Below are 24,076 nucleotides of genomic sequence, written 5' to 3'. Positions count from 1 at the left end.
CCTAACATTTTGATTGGGGAACTCGGGACTCAGGAGAGCCACGGGAATGTTCTAAGTATTGTTTTCTAAGTTGAGTGGGAAAAATAGCGTAATTTACGACCAAGTGCGGGTAAACGGCGGGAGAAACTATGAGTACCCTGGGCAACACTTGGTTCCCAAGCTAGTTAAACATATTTTTATAATTTTATTAAAATTTCTTTTCATTCTCTCCTCTAATCTCTTATTTCGTTTTTACCTCTTTATATTTTCTCCTATCCCAGGACATATAATCTCCTACTCCTCCCGTCTCAAACATATCCTCGCCATCTGAGCTGGTATCTGCAATTTCACGCCGCATCCGCCGTTCATCAGGGTACATACGCCGGTCCTCAGGAGGCGGAGGAGGGCGGAAGCGTGGTGGTCCGCCTCGTCCCATAAATCGTCCTGAATCCCCGACCCCCAGGGACTGGGTTCTCACAGGAAGGTTTCTAACCATCTAGAATAGTATTTTATCTAATAAAACAAAAATGTTAGCTATAGCTGGCCGAGCTGGCCTAACGGAAATATTTCAAAGGAACCCGGCCATGGTTACCTTGGGGTTAGTGTTATAAATCGGAAATCCGTTCCGCGAAATTGCGCGTAACTGTTCTTGAATTGTGCTGAATTGCGCGGAATTTACAGGGCTCACAATTGCGCGCAAGTAAAATCCAATTGGGTTTGAAACCCTACTTGGGCAACGCAGGGCACTTCATCTAGTATTTAATAAAACGAAGGGATTAAAGAAACTAATCAAACTTAAAGATTAAGGCACTATAAAATAAATCAAATGATTCCAACGGATAAAATCTTACATAACTCCCAGGCTTTGAAAAGATTAAAACCATCTGAATTTACAGGGTTTAAGAAACCTAAGAATTCAATGGGGGTTTAAGTAATTTAAAGGATTTTAAGGTAATCTAACGATTAACAGTGATAAAAAACTTTATTAAAGGGTTTAAGGTATTGAACAAACTTTACCAAAGGATTTAAAAGGATTTCAGTAAACCATTAAAAGGGATTTAAGGATATATAGGTGTTAAATAACCCTAAAAAGTGAATGATTAAAGCTTAAATATTTAAAATTGATAAGATAAACCTTTCCGGATTTAAAGGTATTGAGTAAAAACAAGAATTAAGAGATTATTATAGTTTTAAAGAATTTAAAGGAATTAATGAATTTAAGTTTTAAGAAATTGAAAAGCACCAAAATAAATCTTAAATAAAACAACCTGAGAATTTAATGGGATTGATGGCACATTATTAAATCTCTGAACCCTGGAGGGAGGAGGAGGTATCTGCGCTACAACAACTGGGCGAGAGGAGAGTGGAAGAGCATGAACGTCGTTTTCTCTTCGACCAGTGAGGAGAGGTAGGTCGTCTTCAACTGGCAACAGATCCGGCCTGCAGATTTTTAGGATAAAATATTTGTTTATAAAAANTATGATTGACTTAAATTCTAAAATCTGTTCCTATGAAAGTTTCTTGGATCTTGTCCTCTAGGATTCATCATTGGTCCCTCCGTTCCGGACGGATCTAAAAATAAATATTAAACTATAAATTTAATTTTGAACTGAGCTGGACCGAATGCTTAAAAAAATGATTTCAACTATGTTTTGTCACGGAGTAATCCTCTAATATTATAGATCATGCGTTTAATTAAAAGTTTCCAGCTAAGTCTGTAGTATGACAAGAAAACTATTGATGGCTGTCATCTTTGCTCATTCGTTGGGTTAGATAGATTTTTGCATTTTGTAATTGTGAATAAATATAAGGAATAAATTCTAAAGTCTTATTTTACAAATTAATCATTTAAAAAACAAACTTCTTAATGGCCAATCGAAATAAAAAAGAATACAACCAATATCTCGCTGTTTTATGATTACCATTGTATCATTAGTTTTATTTTTACAATAAATCCAGTAAATTTCATTCAATCATTTAGTTTTGTCTGATATTCAGTGGTTGGCGATTATATCAATACAGTGAAGACGACTTTTAATATTTTTCAATGAAAGTTTCGATTTCTACAAAAAAGCTTTTTTAATTACAAGTTTATAAGAAAAAAGAAGCAGTTTATTGACAGCTCTTTGTTTCCATGTTTATGGGTATCCCATGGTGTTTGAAAGCATGGATACACAAATTGAAATCGAAATGCGTCTTCATTGTATTGAGATATATGACAACGACTGAATGAAATAAATATTTTCGTTCACATTCTTTTTTTTTGGTTGCTTTTTTTCATCGATAGTTTAATTTCTTTTATTGAATGTATAAAGAAAGATGTGTAAATAACTCCACAGTGATTCAAAATGCTCTTAGGCAAAATCTTTTAGAATTTTGACTACAACTCTGATAAATCGAAAAATTGAGAAATAAAATCGTTGTAACTTTCCAATTTATTTGTCCAAGGGGATACAAAACAGTATGCTAGTTTGTTAAACCTGAAAACCAGGGCGTTGTGACACTTTAGATAATACCCGGTCTTTAAAATGGATATTCTAGCTGTCAGGATCTCTGTGCCCTAGCGTGGTGTCGGCAATACTTTACAATATATACAATAAACATAGATTTAATTCTCATCCTGTCATTTTCTGGTAGACTGAGTATAAACCTAGAAACCGCAGAGCACTGTCAAGTAAACCAATGTTGGTAATATTTTTAGTTGTTCATTTTCAGATTTTTAAACAACATTTTTGATTTGGTTCTCTCTCACTCTCTCTTCTTTAAAATTATTTTTTGAGGATTTTATGAGTGTGGTTTTTTTTGTAAACATGTTTTACATATCTTTGCCTCTCTATCTCTTCATTTGACTGAATGTAACATTCCTTACAGTTAAAATTTGCAAATATCATACTGATAATGAAAATGCATCAAAACAACTCTAGTCCCACACCTCACCCCTCCCCAACCATTTTACCTCAATTCCTAACACCTCTTAAAAGGACTGTGCCTTAATGTGAAGTTCAACCCTCTATTTATATATTTGAACCAACGAGGTTATAGTGTATAGAGTGATGATGTACGCTAATCCTTTATTAATTTTATAGGTCATAAACTTTACCGATAGCGTACTGCATATTTGTTTATTATAAGTTGACTCTGGCCTAATCTATAGTTTATCAATGTAAGTAAACAGTTGTAAGTGTACAGCACAGCTCTAACTGAGCACACAGATAGACAACTATCAGAGAACTATATAGAGAAATCCCCCCTGATTTGAACACAATATTTTGTCTGTATTTAATGATTTAACGTTGTGTAACTACAAAAACACAAGATAAATAAAAGATATATTTTCGCCATGGACAGTTACAATTTCCTGTCCACAGAATGACATAAGCACTAATTCTAAACAACTTTTTAGTCTAAATTTTAATGAGTCAATTTCTCAGTTGTCTCACTTTCAAGCTAGATTCATTGAAACCCTTAATTTTACAATCATCACACATGTCAATTATTTCACAGTAAAAAGTTAATCTGATTTATAAATAGATAAATTATGATCTATGTAAAGGAATTTTGATCTAACTAAATTAATCTACAATTAATAAATCAAGTTTATTTGCGGGTAGATAAAAATAGATACAGATAATTGACAAAAAATATATTTAACATTGGGTAGCAGATGTAGTCTCCTTGTTTCCAAACATGAGCCAGCAACAATTCAACTGTAGGAACAGATGGATGAAGTAGCTATTATGTGGTAGCGAATGTAGTCTCCTTGTTTCCAAGCATGAGCCAGCAACAATAAAACTGTATGAATTAGATGGATGAAGTAGCTATCATGTGGTAGCAGATGTAGTCTTCTTGTTTCCAAACATGAGCCAGCAACAGTAAAACTGTAGGATCAGATGGATGAAGTATCCATATTGTGGTAGCTGATGTAGTCTCCTTGTTTCCAAACATGAGCCAGCAACAGTAAAACTGAATTAATTAGATGGATGAAGTAGCTATAATGTGGTAGCTGATGTAGTCTCCTTGTTTCCAAACATGAGCCAGCAACAGTAAAACTGTATGAATTAGATGGATGAAGTAGCTATAATGTGGTAGCTGATGTAGTCTCCTTGTTTCCAAACATGAGCCAGCAACAGTAAAACTGTATGAATTAGATGGATGAAGTAGCTATAATGTGGTAGCAGATGTAGTCTTCTTGTTTCCAAACATGAGCCAGCAACAGTAAAACTGTATGAATTAGATGGATGAAGTAGCTATAATGTGGTAGCAGTTGTAGTCTTCTTGTTTCCAAACATGAGCCAGCAACAGTAAAACTGTATGATTAAATGGATGAAGTATCTATAATATGGTAGCAGATGTAGTCTTCTTGTTTCCAAACATGAGCCAGCAACAGTAAAACTGTAGGATCAGATGGATGAAGTAGTTATAATGTGGTAGCAGATGTAGTCTCCTTGTTTCAAACATGAGCCAGCAACAGTAAAACTGTAGGATTAAATGGATGAAGTAGCTTCACAATTTCATGTAATTTTCAACTGTGTCCGATTCAGAATGCTTCCCTTTAAAGCTTTGACTGACCTTGATGCATGAGATATCCATGTTTTTTTGTTTAAAAATTGATTATTTCCAATTGTGGTTTCTTTTTTAAGTGATTACTGAATTTCTGCTGTAGAAAAAATGGAGGAAGTTGTCAAAATTAAATGCTTTTTAAGCTAGACAAAGGATAATATCTTATAATTACTTTTAAAAAAGGAATTTCCTTAAGATAATCTTTCCGTACTCTGTAGACAATGCTAAAGCTATGTTGATGTGTCCAAGAGACAACTCACGAACAATTCTCTGAAATGACGAAATCATGATATTTGCATTTAAACCAACTTCAAGATGAAATAAAATACCTTTACCTGCATCTTTGTTGCCTTAGAATCATCTGCAATAGAAACAAAGTGATTCAGAATTCCTGATAATGTTTCTGTCAGATTCAGTTTACGATCGTTTATAAAAACAATCGTTTTTGAAAACGATCGTTTTTAAAAAAAGATCGTTTTTATTAAAATGATAGGCGACCGCTTTTTGTACGTCGATTGTTTTTTAAAAAACGATCGTTTTTGAAAAAAAATTGTCGTCGTTAACGACCGTTAATGAAGGGTTGTCGTTAGCGATCGTTAACCAAACGAAGAACTTAATAAAAATAGTCGTTTTAAAAAAACTATCGTTTTTGAAAAATAAATTGTCAATGATAATTATGCAACTTAATCAAATGTCGTCTTACATGCAGGTAAAAGGTTGTGGGGAGCTAAACTTCTTTATTGTTTCATTTAAACTATAAAATGATAAGTACCGATGCCCTTTAGGTTAGTTTCCTCTCTCCTCTTCTCTTCGTTAATGATCGTTAACAAAGTGTCGTCGTTAATGATCGTTAACAAAGTACTTTTGTTAAGGATCATTATCAAAACAACAAGCTTTATAAAAACAATCGTTTTTAAAAACGACTGTTTTTAAAAAACGAACTTTTTGAAAAACCGATCGTTTCGTTTTTAGTTTTTTCGTCGTCGTTTTCAAAACGAAAGAATCGTTTTTCAAAAAAATGAAAACGATAACATCCCTCTTAACACAACACACCAGTAAAATTCAGGGTTTTCTTTTCAATTTCTACATCATTATTTCTGTTACCTTCGGCCATTTTTGTTGACAAGGCAAACAGTTACATTCAAAATTAAGTTATCTATGACGATGTTGTATGTCTGAATTATTTTCTCTTTGATAAATTTGTCCAACCTTAGAGCAAACTGTGTGATGTTTTCTTGATTAGATCTTGCATTTAGTAAGGATTCATTCAAACAATCTTATAATATTTTTTAATATATATTTTTTAAATTTCTTATTAATATCTTATTATAATATGTGATTACAACCTAGTGCTTCATTGTATTTTCTTGATTGTATGTAATCCTTCCCCTTTTCATATTTCTCTTTCCACATGGAAAAACCTTTCCCAAAATTCTCCTGAAAATTGAAGCTTCGACTAAATTAGAAATAACGAGGTATAGGAGTCTTTTGTGATGAAAAATGTATTTTACTTAATTCAAATTATTTCCCTTTTAGGTTTCTCTTTCAACCTTTCCGAGAGTGTTCTTCTTAGAAGATCTTCAGGATAGAAATTAAAATTTGAAAGCTGACCTTTTTAGCTTTCGATATGTCACATCTTTCCTTCCGGCTTTAAGGTTCACAATTTGCATTAATAAATTAAAATTTAACACACACTTGGCTCCGTTCGTTCTTGTAAAAGAACAATTGCTTCCAAGGAATGATATTCAGCCCTAGCTATGAACACCCTATCACATCATAACAAACTATGAAATAGAATAACTCCATAATAATAATATTAGAAAAACTCTGCTTTCTTTTCCTTTGCAGTTTGAAGTTGAGAGAGAGCAGTTTCATGAACAAACATCAACTTCTCAGCCTTCGGTAGTTCTCGTCCCAGCGTTCTATCCAGTTCTTGTAAAATTGAATCCAATCAGCGAAAAATATTAAATGTTTGCTCAAGTGGAAAATTGTGTTGTAGGTTTCAAATACAAGTATTTGTAATTTATCATATACTTGCCTGTCAGTACTTCCAGGACAATTGTTTTATATTCTTTTTCTTATTCTCGTTTGGATTAATTCATGTCAACTTCAAGTCATGGACAATTTAAATCAGCTACTTTCTTGTCTAACTAACCAATATTAACAAATTTGTGAAAAATAATAATTAATTAATAATCCAAATATTAGTTCATTTATTTCTGCTAAATTGTGGAATCCACTCCTGATAACTCTTGTGGGCTGAAGATTTTTGCTTAAAAAGCTATAAACAATAGAATGGGAGAATTGAACTTTAACATGTGAGCGTGCAAAATTTTGCAGAAGATTTTATTGCCATTGCGCTTTAGCATTCTAACAGATGTTACCCTTCCAATATAAAGTTAAGAATTGAGATTTCAGGGGAGTAAATTTTATTAGATATGAGCTTGAATTTCTGTATAATTTATTCTTCCTCAAGAGTTTAAATCTTAATTTAAACTCTTCTTTAATAACTAACCATTAGACAAGGACGATAGATTTCGTCTAATCCCGGCATGCAATGCCCTAAAACCAGTTTATGCAATGCAGATATATTTTTAAATATTCATGTACTAATCCTGTCGAGGACTAATCCAAAAAGTGGTTTGAATGTTTTAAAGCTTTACCAATCAGAGGTCAGGATTCAAATTGTATGAAAACTGTTGGGAATGCATTTTTTTTTGAGATTTGGCTGAATTTTCCATTTTAGGTTTTATTACTTTTTTCATACGGATTTCCATTAAAAGTAATGGTAGGAAATTAATAATGGGAGGTGTTTTTAAAGTCAAACTTTTAGTATGGTTTCCAAAAATACTAGAAGAAAAAATAAATCAAGATTTGCTTTGTTCCAAACTATCCAGGTACCCACCCCTGACAGTGCATATATGAGGGCGGAGTTGATGAATGATTGCATTCCAACTGACACTGATAAGGAGCAAGAAACGACTGGTAATTTATGTACTGTTAAACACACCTCCTTTCAAAATTGAATTTAGATTTTCTAAAATGTTTTAACATTGCATTGTAAGTGCCTTTTGACGCATTTTCTAACAACCTTGTTTTTTATATCTATCTATCTATCTATCTATCTATCTATCTATCTATCTATCTATCTATCTATCTATCTATCTATCTATCTATCTATCTATCTATCTATCTATCTATCTATCTATCTATCTATCTATCTATCTATCTAAGAATAGAATTAATCAAGATAATCCTTCATGGTTTCACCGAGAATAAAGAAAAAAGATGAAAAATTATTTCGTGATCCACAGAAGAAGATTATCCAGGGATTTATTTATTCTTTTAACCAGATTATTTAACTAAATTTCTAATTCAGCTGAAAAGAATTCCTACTAAAAAATATAACCTGAAAAAATATAATCGTCAAAACTTTTTAACCAATTGTTCTTATTTTTTTGTCTAGCATGTTTTTTTACAGAAAAACTTTAAATTTAAAGAAAGTTAATTTTTGAAATTTTGAAATATGTGAGACATCTTAGATTCTTGTAAAGCATCTGAAAGTTAAGAAAATCTGGAAAGTTAAAACGAAAATTTACCCCTGTACACTGCAAACCTAACATGTAAGGAGAAAGTTATATATATGCAACATTACTGTTACGAATTTGGGACCTCTTTGCTCCTCCAGTTGTGGTTTAACACCCAAGTATGATAAATAAAGTTTATCTGGTTATATATTAAATATTAAAAACATTTTATTCTTCTCAAAATCTCTTTAATAAGAGGAGTTAGGATTAAAAACATTTAATATTTTGTGTGTAATTTACTTTAACTTAGCATGTGCAAGGTTATAATGCAAGGAAAGTTATTTAACGTTGCGTATACTCTACGTACATATTGAAACTAGTTCTCTCTGGGCGGACTTTGTAAACAAGAATGGGTGCATCAGTGTTCGTTTAGTATCCGAGGAGGATAAAAGCATTTAATTTTGAAAATTCTTATAATTCACATAATAGTTTCCTATGACCAAAATATTTCATTGATTTTTTATCATGAGGCTGTTACATCCGTCTTGTGTAATCCGCCCAGAGAAAGTACAATGCACTTCAAAAGATGCGTACACCTTTGAATTAAGTTTCCTTACATTATAACCTTGATCATGTGTATACTGTAAAGTATTAACCTGTATAGTAGGTTTAGTTTAGCGTGTGTATTGTGTATACTATAAAGTATTAACCTGTATAGTAGGTTTAGTTTAGCGTGTGTACTGTGTATACTATAAAGTATTAACCTATATAGTAGGTTTAGTTTAGTGTGTGTATTGTGTATACTATGAATTATTAACCTGTATAGTAGGTTTAGTTCAGCGTGTGTACTGTGTGTACTATAAAGTATTAACCTATAAAGTAGATTTAGTTTAGCGTGTGTACTGTGTATACTATAAAGTATTAACCTGTATAAGAGGTTAAGTTTAGCGTGTGTACTGTGTGTACTGTAAAGTATTAACCTGCATAGTAGGTTTAGTTTAGCGTGTGTACTGTGTATACTATAAAGTATTAACCTATAAAGTAGATTTAGTTTAGCGTGTGTACTGTGTATACTATAAAGTATTAACCTGTATAGTAGGTTTAGTTTAGCGTGTGTACTGTGTAATGTGTATACTATAAAGTGTAGAGTAGGATATACCCCTTCTGTTTCCCCTTGACTTGAAAATTCGTAACAATTATTTAGTATGGCAGTTGTGGTTCAAAATTATACAGTTTGTCACATGATTTCTTCCCTTTTCTGACTCACAGACACTCAGACAAACATTACATAGAGTAGACACATAGACAGATATACAATTAAAAAGACTGATATGAAAAGATTGATAAAAAAATATGTTTATTGCTAGAGACAGATAGATAAATCTGTACGTACGTAAGTAAATAGATAGACAGCTATATTGAATTAATAACAATATATGAAAAGATATCTCTATTTACATGAAGTAGAAATATCTATTTGTTTGTCTGTTCATTTGTTTGTTTGTGTGTTCGATCATAGCTCAGGAACCCCTTGACCGATTTGCCTCTAATTTTGATTATAAACTCAGTAGAACCACGGAAATGTTCTTATAGCTTTGATTAAAAAAGATAAGGTTTACTTTCCTTGAGAAAGCTAGTAGAATATATAAAGAGAATTGAAAACATACAAACATATGCAAAAGATAACATAGAAAAAAACAGTTAGATATGTAGACACGAAAACATAGACAGATAGGTAGACATAGACAAATATGAACAAATGGTATTTCTGTATTTCTATTTTAACTGTCATAAGATGGATTTGTAACATTTAAACTTATATATATAATCTTATTTTACAGAAAAGGTCAGTTTGAAGTTTGGATTTAATTCTAAATTAAAATATTATTTCATCAGCACTCTTTCCCGGTGGCGTTCTGGAGAAATACATTGAACACATTTTTATCAGAAATAGATTTGAAACTAATCTTTCATTTTTCAATTAAACCTTTTAAAATGTTAATGCTAGTGGGCCTTTTTTCTTTGAATATTCAGTTTTATCTATATAATAAACCTCTTATGTATTTATATGAATGTTTAAACGATAGCTATGTATATCTGGCTAAACAGCTGAACCGAACAGGCTGAAATTTTTGAGGGAACCCATGTGTAATCGGGAGTAAAATAGGCCAAACAAATTTTGACATTTTTTTTCTAAAATCGAAATTTTTTTTAAAACATCAAATTTTTCTCAAAAATTGAAATATTTTTTTTTCAAAATTTAAATCTTTTTGAAATTCAACGGGCAACGCCGGGCACTTTAGTAAGTAGACAATAAAACATTAGTTTGCAACAAAAACTAGTTTTATGCAAAAGAGGGTGCTTGAAGGGGGAAGATTTTAAGGAAATTGATACTGCTTTTATAGTGTCTCAAAAAAGTAAAAATATTATCGTCAAAAAAAAAGAATGTGAACGAATATGTTCTAAATTATGAGCAGAATATTCTGTTCCTCATGACGAACAAAATATTAGCGTAGCGCTTAAAACTAATTCCTACTTGAAATCGTCCATGACCGCCGAATATTTCGCTTCAGTAGTTCAGCAGTTGAAGGAACATAAACCTGAAAATTAATTAGAAAATAAAAAAAACATCAGCAAAAACCAAAAACGTAAAAATATATATTGAAAACCCAAATTTAACAAAATTAGTCAAACAGAAATCTAAGGAATTGATTTTTAAAAATCTTTATAGCTTTGAAACCTGATGGTGTAAACGTGTTATAAAACAGAACTTGACCATTTGATCTAGCAGAATTCAGTTGGAAATAAGAAAGGTTTGAGATATCAGGTTACAAAGAGAAAGGGATTAAAAAATTAATTTGAAGTAAGTAATTAGTCATTTTGATTTAAGATAAATACTACCTTCCCCCCTCCCTTTATTTCATTATTATATAAATATTACCTTCCCCCTCCTTTTCTTCCATTATTATATAAATATTACCTTCCTTCTACCTTTCTTCCATTATTAGATAAATATTACCTTCCCCCCTCCCTTTATTCCATTATTAGATAAATACTACCTTCCCCCTCCTTTTCTTCCATTATTAGATAAATACTACCTTTCCCCTCCCTTTATTCCATTATTAGATAAATATTACCTTCCCCCCTCCCTTTCTTCCATTATTAGGGATAAACTCATTGACCCATTGTCCACTAGCTGCTGCGATTTCCCTGAAAAAAAAGAAGTATTCAAAGAAAATTTTTGTTAAAGATAAAGATAATTAAAACGCTGGTTCAATTTTATTTTAACAGTTAAAATGGTCGTATTTAGTTAATCTACTTCTATCTGTTCATCTAAGATAAAGTTATAATTTTTTTTGTCTTGATTATACTCTTTTTAAATCACTTTGACAAAAAAAGAAATAAGTTCAGAGAGTTTCAGAGAATCGTGAATATAACGAAACATACAGCATCAGTTCTGTACAGTCGTCTCTGCAGTCTCATCCTTTGTGGGTTAATAGTTAGACAGAAGGATAGATACATACAGAGATAGAAAGATGTACCGATAGATAGATGATTATATATATTTTAAATATATAGATAGATAAATAAATGGATGAATAGATGTGGTATTGCATGCATATTGCACACGTCCCAACAATTGTCTTCAACGTTTTTCAGTTTGGAAATATGTATGTTCACTTTAGGTTGAATACAGTTGTATTTAAAGATAAAGGTGTAATAAATATTCAGATTTATAAAAGAGAGAAAGTACACATAGATAGATAAATAGAAAAGAGATAGATAGATAAATAGATAGATAGATAGATAGATATATATATAGATAGATAGATAGATAGATAGATAGATAGATAGTTTAACAGATAGATGGACAATTAATTACATAAATAAAGAACTTGAGTCTTGACAACTTTTTACAAGTTCATTTAAACTAAAAAATTATAAAATCATATAAATGGATGGAAAGATATGCTATGCAGTGTATTCAATATATATATGTTTAATATTTTATATATTTATAATATATTTGATATTTATATAATATATATATATATATATATATATAAACTGATCATCATATAATGTATGTGTTGCTATTTTGAATTTATAGCGGGTTAAAAGGTGAAAAGGATTTATTTAAAGCATTACAAGATACAAGCTATGATCAACAATCATAATTATAACACCAGTCGCAGGGGTGGGGGGGGGGGCATGGGCGTATATACTGAATAATGTCCTGCTGTGGTTTCATCATAAAATCAGTCCAGAGAGAACATTACTTCAGGGGCAACTCCGTCATTTCTTTTAGTTATCAGAGGCAACAAATTTAATATTTAAGAAAATAAGTGCAATGGATAATTATCAAGAGACTCCAATCACCTTTCCATTTATTATTTTCTAAGAAATATTTACAAATTCTGAAATATTTTTGATTTTAGGAGAACTATTATAATGAGAATTAAACTATATCTTTTGTCAAAGAAAATTTCAAAAGTGAATTTTTCTCTTTGTAATTACTTCACCCCCCCCCCCCCGTTAAAGCTTTAGGTGCGAACTGCAGTTTTCTGCAGTACACTGCAGTTGTCTGCAGTACACTGACCGACCAAATATTGTGTTTTAGTGTGAGTGCCCCATCCTAATCCATTCCTTGAACTACCCTTTAAACATCGATGATTACCGTTAATCAAGCCATGGCACATTGTAAACTTTTATAAACTATTAAACCAGATTTTCCATTTAAGGTATAGACCTAGAGCTGACCACGTGAATCTAACTAGAGCTGATAATATCCGGACTGTATCTGAACCAACTTAGTCAATTTCAGAACGTTTGTTCACTTACATCATATATCACATTTAATTCATAAATTCATAAATTCATAAATTCGTAAATTCATAAATTCATAAATTCATAAATTCATAAATTCATAAATTCATAAATTCATAAATTCATAAATTCATAAATTCATAAATTCATAAATTCATAAATGCATAAATGCATAAATTCATAAATTCATAAATTCATCAAGTAATCAAAAATCAAATAATCTAATTTCTTCGATCAAATTTGGATAAAAATGGATTAAAAAGGTGAAATATGGTCCATGGTATTTCACATCTGCTTAAGTTGACATTTAGCAAAATATTGATTTTAAAAAGCCCCCCCTGCCCCCCCCCCCGGTGCCCCCGCTCCTAATTAACGAAGAATGGAAATAATGAGAAGCAAGTGAGAATCTGATAAAATTTAAAATCCGTCGCATCCTGTTCTTAATTAGGCACTACACAAAACACAAAACACATCTTTCAAAAGAACTGTAGATGTAATTTCAAGTGATCCTCCATTTGTAGAGTGCCATATTCGATTCACAACAGTACCCTTTAAACATGTCACTGGTCAAGGATGTCGAAGGTATCCTTATATACTCTACAAAAGCTTATGTTACAGTTACATGTTGAACACCTGTTTTTCAATTTAGAAAATAATATTATTTACTCATTAAACAACAACTCTTCACATTCGAATTTTTGAAAACCGCTTTAAACATAGAATACTCGATATTTTTGAGGTATAAAGGTCACACTGTGCGCAAGTGTACACTCTCCTTTTAATTGATAGATAAACACACAGAGTTCTTTGGTATCAATGATCTGTCTAAGGTTTAAAGGGTACCGTTGTAAATCTGGTATTCCTATCTTAGCATGGAGAGTCATTTAAAATTACTCTTATAGTTCCTTAAAGTTGGGGGTCATTAACTACAAGTACAACTACAAGTACAACTACAAGTACAACTGCAAGTACAACTACAAGTACAAGTACAAGTACATGTACAAGTACAACTACAAGTACAACTAAAAGTACAACTACAAGTACAACTACAAGTACAACCCCTCGGGCACCCTTTCCCCTACCGAGCTCACCCCTCCCCCCCTCTCTCCCTCCCTCCGTATCTAACTGAATATTCATAGATAAACTGAAAACCACGGAATTCACACAACAACATATCCTGCCAAACATACAAATATTAAATAATTCAGGGTATTCTCCCCTTCAAAGGGGGGGGGGGGTTTATTAGAAAAAATATTTTGTTTTTATTTTACGATTTTGTTTTCTTCAAAATGGTTTGTAAAAATGAAGATTTTAAGATTATTTTCCTTATGTTCAGGTAATTTAGAATCTCATTTAGACCACAGAAATGAATACCCCTCCCCCTTTTCCTTAAATCTCCTATCTACCCCCCCCCCATAGCTTGCTGCACGGCTTGACTAATTAAGTCATGTTATCACGTTGTGTCTACCACTGTATCTCTTGTATCTCATGGGAACAAAATAATTATTGAATTCAGTGGATTTAAATTTCATAAATTCATTCATTTATTACTAAATTTATTAAGGCCCAAAATTGATGAGTAGCGAGAAGTAGTTAAACCACTACTTTTTTGCACTGGTTCACGTTGGTTCAAGAGAACTGGTTCAACTTAGTCTACGTCCAAAGTAGTTCAACTTCTCGATATTCATTAAATTTGGTCTCCTATAGTTATAAGTAAAAAAAGAAATATTATGTGCACTTACAATTGCATTAACTCATTTATTAATTAGTTTTTAATTTAATCGATTCATTTCTCTTGTTAAATATAAATTGTTATTAAAATTTAAAATTTATGAATTAATCTTTAGATACATAAATTACTACTAAGCTTGTAGGATGAATTTTCAAAAATAGTTTAATTGTCATCTGAGTTGCCATGAAAAATTTGGGCAGTTTTGACATTTATTGGATACAAACAAACTGACGGAGAAGCAAAGTAAATATAAATATGCTATTATCATAATTGTAAATGGCCCCCCAAATGGATGATTGAGCTGGGTTTGGAGGGTTGTCTCTGTCTCTGTCTCTGTCTCTGTCTCTGTCTCTGTCTTTGCCTTTGTCTCTGTCTCTGTTTTTTGATACCAAAACTGTTTTTGTTGAGAAGCTAGTAATAAATAAATATATAAGAAGGTGTAGAGCCGTGTAGTAACTTAAAACTCCCACATCTTGTGAATTAACTGTTAATTCAGCTAATACTAATACCACTGCCCACTATATACATTTTATAGAGTAAACCTCTGCCATGCGCTTAGGTATGCAACAGCTAATTAATTTTAATATTATGTAGGCATATTAAACTAAAACGGATTTATCAACCTTTAAAAATATACATCTCCATGATGAAAATTTATAAATGGAGAGATATTGATAAACTGCTTTATCTATATAGTCTATTTAAACCTCTCTCTGAATAACAATGAGGAAGATATTGGCGTTTATCGTAAAAATGTGTTGAATTCTGTGCATTTCCTTTACTGTATGAAGCTATAGATATGAATTAGATATCAATGTTTTTCCTTTTGAAAACTTATTATTTCCACTCGTGGTTTCTCTTCAAAAGTGACTTGCGCATTTCTACTGTAAGAAAACATATTCAAACTAACTGAAATCAACACTTTTAAACCAAGCAAAATATCTTTCACATTTATGAATCAGATAAAGGTTTCAAGGGTATAGTTGTTAATCGGACAATAACATCTTGGTCACTTGAAATTATGCTTACAGTCCCTTTAAGACAACGTCCCCAGTTCCTTTGAACTACTGCTTTTCTACTAATTAAGAACTCAGCATGCTCTACCCTCACTCCACAGCAAGGTTATAATGCAAGGAAAGTTATTTCGGAGGTGTTGGCATCTTTTGTACTCCGGTGTACTGTCTCTGGGCGGTAATGTAAACACAAGACAGATGTCGAAGCCTGACATGGAATCCATCTTTCACATAAAAATCAAAGAAATATACTGGCCATGGAAAACTATTATGTGGATTATCAAAATTATCAAAATTTAATGCTTTTAACCTCCTCGGATACTAAACGAACACTGATACACCCATTCTTGTTTCCAAATTCCGCCCAGAGAGAACTGGTTTCAATATGTACGCAGAGTATACGCAACTGCAATTAACTTTCTTTGCATTAAAACCTTGCTCCACAGTATCTTAACACAATTCCTTTGAGAGACCTTCATAATTTTACAATTCATACAGTATGTTTCAGAAAACATTATTTTATAATTATAAATTTAAATTTTACTTCATGCTCTGTTATAAACTATAGAATTTTACTTCATACTTGACCATCATAATTTTTGAGACAAACCACAAGCTAATTTTCAGATTTTTTAAAAATTTTAATTTTTTTTGTGGAAAAATTTTAATTAAAATTCTCATTTTATTTAGGTCATTTGTTTAAATTTATGTGATTGTAATCTTTGCATGTATAGGGCTATGGTAGGAAAACAAGAAACAATGTGAAAAATGATTATTTTTCAAGATCTGATTGTGGTAAAATCTTTAAGAAGTTTTTTTCTTCTTCAATATTTGACGAATTAATGAGGATGGGAGGGAGGGGATGTGGATGGGGGGGGGGGGGTGCTGCCCGTTTTCTCTAAAATGAAGAACATCTTTAAATGGTTGATTAAATCAATGGGATCCAAAATTAACCCCACAAATGGTTTTGAAGAAGAGGAAAAATTTGAAAATGATTTAATATATTCTTGAATTCATTTTCAACCAAGCATACAACAAATATTTTCAACCAGCAAACAACAAATATTTTCAACCAGAAAACAACAAATGTTTTCAATCAAACAAACAAACAACAAATATTTTCAACCAAGCAAACAACAAATATTCTCAACCAAGAAAACAACAAATATTTTCAACCAAGCAAAGAACAAATATTTTCTATCAAACAAACAACAAATAATTTCAACCAAGCAAACAACAAATATTCTCAACCAAGCAAACAACAAATATTCTCAACCAAGCATACAACAAGTATTTACAACCCAGCAAACAACAAATATTTTCAACCCAGCAAACAACAAATATTTTCAAACAAACAAACAACAAATATTTTCAACCAAGCAAACAACAACTATTTTTAACCAAGCAAACAACAAATATGTGGGGTGGAGAGTTTGTGGGGTGGGGTGGAGAGTGTGTGACAACAGTTCTCGTTAGATCACTGAAGTTAAGCACACTTGTCCACAGCCAGTAACTGGATTGGTGTCCAGACTGGTGTTCACGGGTTCGATTCCCTTACACCACACAAACCTGTGGTTTCAGAAACATCTGAAGCCGACATCTGGTTAAGCAGTTATGACCTCCTGTCGGATGACGGATGACGGATGTCAACAACTCTCGCAGCGAAAGGGTGCGTGCTTTCTACTAAACAAGAAAGAAGCTTTAATTGGGATTGATCCAAGTGAATGATGATGAAGAGAGGAATGGTGGACAAGCACGGAGAGTCTATGGTTGCCAGCCATAGGTACCTGTGGGAGGGTGGGTATCCAATCCGGGTTTACAAATGATTGGGAGCAATGAGTGTGATGTTTCCTATCAGTATGGCACCCGGGCCTCATTCCAGTATATCAAAAGGATTCCTGCACTCTATATTCTCAGGCCTAAGAAGCCCTTAGGCAGCTGGAATCTTGTCAACCCTCTTCTCAGAATGAATGGAGCGTGGATGGATGAATGTGCTGCCAGATTACAACCCCTGGTAGATCAATATAAAAACCCAGACAACACCAAACTTTCGCAATAGAAAAAATTCCGAGATTTGATCGTAACAACCCGATCATGTCCTGGGGACAACAAAAAATCTCTTTTATAAAAATATTTTCAACCAAGCAAACATCAAATATTTTCAGCCAAACCAACAACAAATATTTTCAACCAAGCAAACAACAAATATTTTCAACCAAACCAACAACAAATATTTTCAACCAAACAAACAACAAATATTTTGGTTTAAAAATGAAACACATGCCGTGAAACGTTGATAAGGAATGATTTCTCAGTTTTTCAACAAAAACTTGTTGACAAACACGATTTAATGTGCGTAAAACATGCGTAAACAAAGAGTACATCCTGCGTATTTATACCAATACTTTTTTTTGTGCTAATTTCTAATTCTGAGTTAAAGGGACTGTAAGCATAATTTTACAGAAACTTGGCTGAGTTAAAGGGACTGTAAGCATAATTTTACAGAAACTTGGCTGATTCAAGGAGGTTATTCTGTTCACTTCACTTTCAAACCCATTTTCCACAAAATTTGTCTTTTGTCTATTTTGTTGATTTTTTATTAGCCACCAATTTCAATACGGTTTCTTTGGAGGGGTAAGATGAAAATTCGCACGTGGCCATAATTAAATTTTTTTGAGTGGAATATTGTATTAAAAAGACTAAAATTACCTTTTATTATATATTATTATTATTAAGATTTATTTTCGTACACTAAAGTAAATCAATATAAAAAGGTGTAGTCTAGGTTTGATTTATATTTTCAAATTATAAATATCTATTTTTCCATGGGATTTTAATTTGGTTTCGCCAAAATTGCATTCTCGACCTGAAGGTTCAATAAATGCATCCCAAAAAAGTGAACACATGATAAAAATGGATTGCTTACGATAATTCAATGACCATTACATCTAAAGTTTATTAAAACAATAACAGCATTTTTTTCGCAACAGCACAATCTACATTAATAGCTAAACTTCTAAAGAGCAAAAACACCAACTACATCAATAGCTGATGAGCAATAGAAAACACTACATTAATAGCAACACAAACTAAATCAAAAGCTAAAGAGCATCAACACAAACTACATTCACAGCAAAAGAGCAAAAACACCAACTACATCAATAGCTAAAGAGCAATAGCAAACTAAATCAAAAGCTAAAGAGCAACAACACAAACTACATCAAGAGCTATAGAGCAACAACAAAAAATATATAAACTGCTAAAGAGCAACAATACAATAACTTTTTAGCAACTCTTCAATCAGAAGGACAAATTGAAATGAGTACTATACAATGTCTTTAAGTTGTTTAATAATATTTAATAAGTTTGTGTAATATTCTTGACATTTTAGTTTAAACAATGATTATTTAATGAAGCAGAACAGATTTAAATGATAATATAATTATGTAAATGGTATAATATGTAAATAGTTACTACGCTAATTAGGCGCTGCGCGTCTCTTTTCTATAAAACTAATTAGCTTATATCCAAATAGATTATCAAGTACAATAGATGGCAACAGAGAAATAGACCAATTATACACGACGTCACAAGTGTCAAATATAACAAGGAAAACGAGATTTTCTCACATTAGTTGACATGTTTTCCAAGATTAAATAAAAAAATGTAAAAACAGAAAACTAAAAGCACATAGAATTAAACTTAATTCACTGTAAGATAAGCTCTTATATATAAAATTATCACTATTATTAATAATTTTGTCGGACACAAAACTGAGTTGACACTTGTGACGTCAGAATACAGCTGTACTGAGAGTGTACAAATTTTACGTTGCCATCTATTGTACTTGACAATCTATTTGGCTTATAACTGTTGTTTTTAAATCGCTATAATTTTATCATACAAACAAAACGTTTGCCGATTTTTCTGTTTTAATTGCTGAATTTTTTAAAAAGCCAAAAAATTGACATTTTTTACTTGCAAAATATTTCCATTAAACATTTTATAAACCTTTCCTTGACCGTGGTATTGTGTGCTTATACAAAAAATTTGCATCAGACATACAAACAAACTGACAAGCCGGCCAAATATTAAAAAAGATGGAATCAAAAATCTTGTTAAATTAATACGAAAAGAGATGATACCATAAAAAGGTACACAATTGCCATTTTCGATATTAAACCACTAGAGATAATCTTGAAGATATTTAATAATATAAACAAATATATTAAAACCGAGAACAATGGGATTGTATTTCCCCCAAACAGCTAAGGAAGCTAGAATTTAATGAAGATTGATTAACAACCTTTAAAAGACCAGGCTCTGGTCTATCCGAAGTAAATATGCTCGTGGTCATCCCTCCAAAAATTTTATTTTTTGATATTTTGATGTATTTCTGATATTTTGATGTATTTTTGATATTTGGATGTAATTCTGATATTTTGATGTATTTTTGATATTTGGATGTATTGCTGATATTTTGATGTATTTTTGATATTTTGATGTATTTCTGATATTTTGATGTATTTCTGATATTTTGATGTATTTCTGATATTTTGATGTATTTCTAATATTTTGATCTATTTTAAACTAAACATTTTCGAATGCTTATATAATCAACTTTTGTGTAAAGTCAGTATTTATTAAATAAAAAATATACACGAAAATATTTTACAATTATTTAATAAATTATTATTTACCGTTGAAAAGAACCAGAAAATGATTCTTTTGTTTTCTTTTTAAAAATCCCAGTTGTCGTCTTCTTACAGGTGTACGATACTTTCATGGACTAAACCGAACACAATTTAAATACTTTATTAAAGTTAGAAACAAATATTTCTAAACATTATTTCTAAAGTTGCATTTTTGTTAAATTTTGTTTAGCATCTGGTGTAGGCGTTATTTCAGGTAACCATTGATTTTAAGGAAGCATATCCGATTCACAGCAGTATCCGGCTTTTACGTTGATTTGACCAATTAAAAGGAAGATATCGTCGTTTTCTTGCTTAAACAGTATCAATGCTGACCAATTTCTCCTTTGTTTCAGCTGCAGATATCTGTATGTCACTTTTACAAAGAGCCACTTTTTAAAATAATAAATTTTTAAGCGAAACAAACTGATATCTCACAAAATATTGATCTTACAAAGCTTGACAGGGTACCAATGTGAATGCGACATGAGACATAAAAGGAGGATCACTTGAAATTACGTCTAAAGTTAAGTTCCTTTTATCAAATTATTTATTTTTATTTATTTAGTGGTGAGCCCCGTTTTTCCTTAGACCCGTCGGACGATCTTGATCCTCTGGACGATGCGGCGATGGATAAAGGCACGGACGAGTGACGATATCGATATTTTTCTCTGTACGGATCGTCCGAACTGGACGACCCACTCGAACTACCAAACATTGCCGGCGTGATCACTGAAGATTGATTCAATCACTTTTATTCTTCACATGATTGTACACTTGTTATCACATTCTTTTCTATAAAATGAATACTCGTCAAAAACTCTTGTTCACCTTACGTTTAATTACATTTAGATTGGGCGGTAACAGTACCCTCCTGGAATTTCAAAAAAGGTTAAGCCCCCTTCCCCACTGGACAAATTTCTTCATGGTATACGCCTCTGATCTCATTCTTTGAAAAATATTGTTTTTGATATTTCTGTAACATTAGACTAATTTGAGACTAAAATTATCTATAATAAGGTTTTTCAGAATTGCTAATCCATACAACCAAGGACAAGGTTTTGATCTGAAAAGTAGTTAATTTTATATGTATGGGAATATGCAGGTGTGTGGAGGGTGGGGAGGGGGGCTTAGTTTGATATAGTTAGGACAACTTCTTGTTACCCCTTTACAATCAACAGTTCATTCATTCGAATTCATAGACTCGAAACTATTCTGTTCTCAAACTTAAAATTAGGCTTAGGGTCCATTTAGGGTTCATTTAGGGTCCATTTAAATGCCGTAAATTCAGATTTTAGCACCTTTCAAAGTGGTGTAGTTAGGGCTGGGATAAGTTAGGTTCACGAACGAAACTTTTTGAAAATTTGAAGAATCCAATGTTTTTTACTTATCTTATTCTTTAACCTTTTATATAAAATTTTCTTATCCATATATCTTTTATATTATTTTCTTATTTAAATATCTTTTTTATAAAATTTTCTGATTCATTTATCTCTTATTTAAAATTTCTTATTCATATATCTTTTCAACCTGGTGGCGTAAATGTAATTTTACTTTTGACTATTTTATTTAACATAGCTTGAAGTATCAATGGCACATCTGGTTGCAAAGGTAAAGGGATGAGAAACTCAGAGTTTTTGAAAATAACTCAGCGTCTTTTTACGACAAACAAACTTTTTTTTTTTTTTTTTTAATTTGAACAAAATCTCTCCATAGGATAGTTGTAAGATGTAGGACTAGGCCATTTTTGTTTACTAACAAAATTTATGAACATTAACGGCAAACTCCGTTAACAACGGAAACAAATTCATTGTTTGAACTAAACGTTTATTTTTTTGTCAATAACGAACGCTTTTTGATTGAAACTAACCTATCCGCTAAGTATACGTCTACGATAACGAATGGATCGAAATCGGTAAAATAAGCCCAGTCCTAATGTACCCCCCCCCACCCATTTCTTTAGTGATTAATATTCGGCTGAGCATAAATCATTGTAATTAAAGTTGTCGTCAGGTTTCGAAATAAATGTCGTCATGCATTTATTGAGAAATAATTTTTTTTTAAATTTGAATATTGAAAAGATAAACTGAACCTCAATTTACTATTTGCTTAGATATCTTACAAATAACGGTTTGATGTATAAAGTGGACTGGTAAGATTTGATATAATTTACGAAAAAAACATTGAATGAGAAGAATAAATTGTTATGGAATAATTTTGATTCTAAATCTTAGAATTATGGTGCGTAAAACACCCTTTAATCCCACGTAATGATTAAAGAAGAAACGCCCCTCCCCCCTCCCCCCCAACCGTTATTCCTTGTCACATGTAGGAGGGAGGAGGGAAAGATTTAGCTATTGTAGGTTTAAAAACCTTAATCCTCTCCTTTCGAAAAAAGGATTGGCAAGAAAATAACTAAGCCATAAATATTAATAAAATATGAAATTAAAGAAAACTTATGCAAATGTTAGATTGTTAAAATAAACTGGGTCGGGGTGAGGGGTGCCAAGCAATTAGAGGGAAGGGGACACATTGGATAGCTAAAGGTAACATTGGATAGCTAAAGGACACATTGGATAATCAGAGAGGTAGACATATTGGACAATTAGAGAGGTAGACATATTGGACAATTATAGGGAGGGGGACATATTGGACAATTATAGGGAGGGGGACATATTGGACAATTATAGGGAGGGGGACATATTGGACAATTAGAGGGATGGGGACACATTGGACAATTAGAGGGAGGGGGACACATTGGACAACTAAAGGGAGGGGGACACATTAGGCAACTAGAGGGAGGTGGACACATTGGACAACTAGAGGGAGGTGGACACATTGGACAATTAGAGGAAGGGGGACACACTGGGCAATTAGAGGGAGGTAGACACATTGGACAATTAGTGGGAGGTAAACACATTGGACAATTAGAGGGAGGTGGACACATTGGACAATTAGAGAGAAGGGGACACATTTGACAATTAGAGGAAGGGGGACACATTGGGCAATTAGAGGAAGGGGGACACATTGGACAATTAGAGGGAAGTGGATACATTTGACAATTAGAGGGAAGGGGACACATTGGACAATTAGAGGGAGGGGGACACATTGGACGATTAGAGGGAGGTGGACACATTGGACAATTAGAGGGATGGGGATACATTGGTCAACTAGAGGGAGGGGGACACATTGGACAATTAGAGGACACATTGGACAATTAGAGGAAGGTAGACACATTGGACAATTAGAGGGAGGTGGACACATTGGAAATATTCTTTTTATAATTTTATAAAGTTTATCTTGCTCTGACAAAACTTGGATGGAGTCACGTAGGTGTTTTTAAAACAGATGTGTTCACCCCACCCAGATACTACAGGGTGTCTCAGAATAGTAGTATTTAAGTTTAAGATACTGCAGGGTGTCTCACAATAGTAGTAATTAATTTCAAGATACTACAGTGTGTCTGAGAATATTAGTAATTAAGTTCAAGACACTCTAGAGTTTCCCAGAATAGTAGTAATTAAGTTAAATATACTACATGGTGTCTCAGAATAGTAGCAATTAAGTTCAGGATACTACAGTGTCACAGAATATTAGTAATTAAATTCTAGAATCTAAAGGATGTCATATAATAGTAGAAATTAAGTTCAAAATACTATAGAGTGTCCCAGAATAGTATTAATTAAGTTCAAGAAACTACAGAGTGTCCTAGAATAGTAGTAATTAAGTTCAAGATACTACAGGGTG

At 32.2% G+C, this 24,076-nt stretch overlaps 1 protein-coding gene across 1 annotated transcript in view; it reads right to left on the bottom strand.

Annotated features, from left to right (window-relative positions):
- Positions 1 to 235: 235 nt before the first annotated feature.
- LOC111712862 (uncharacterized) overlaps positions 236 to 24,076 on the bottom strand; it is a gene marked incomplete at its 3' end in the record, with an annotated part of 78,105 nt that continues 54,264 nt past the window's right edge. Inside the window, exons 7-11 of the mRNA XM_023487607.1 lie at positions 11,204 to 11,276; positions 10,603 to 10,666; positions 1,488 to 1,551; positions 1,248 to 1,419; positions 236 to 475 (exon numbers count right to left, since the gene is read on the bottom strand). Coding sequence (XP_023343375.1) covers positions 236 to 475; positions 1,248 to 1,419; positions 1,488 to 1,551; positions 10,603 to 10,666; positions 11,204 to 11,276 — 613 coding nt within the window. The remainder of the gene's footprint in view (positions 476 to 1,247; positions 1,420 to 1,487; positions 1,552 to 10,602; positions 10,667 to 11,203; positions 11,277 to 24,076) is intronic.

Source organism: Eurytemora carolleeae, unplaced genomic scaffold, assembly GCF_000591075.1.
Source record: "Eurytemora carolleeae unplaced genomic scaffold, Eaff_2.0 scaffold1300, whole genome shotgun sequence".
Lineage (NCBI taxonomy): Eukaryota > Metazoa > Arthropoda > Copepoda > Calanoida > Temoridae > Eurytemora > Eurytemora carolleeae.
This window is presented reverse-complemented; position numbering and strand designations above follow the sequence as displayed.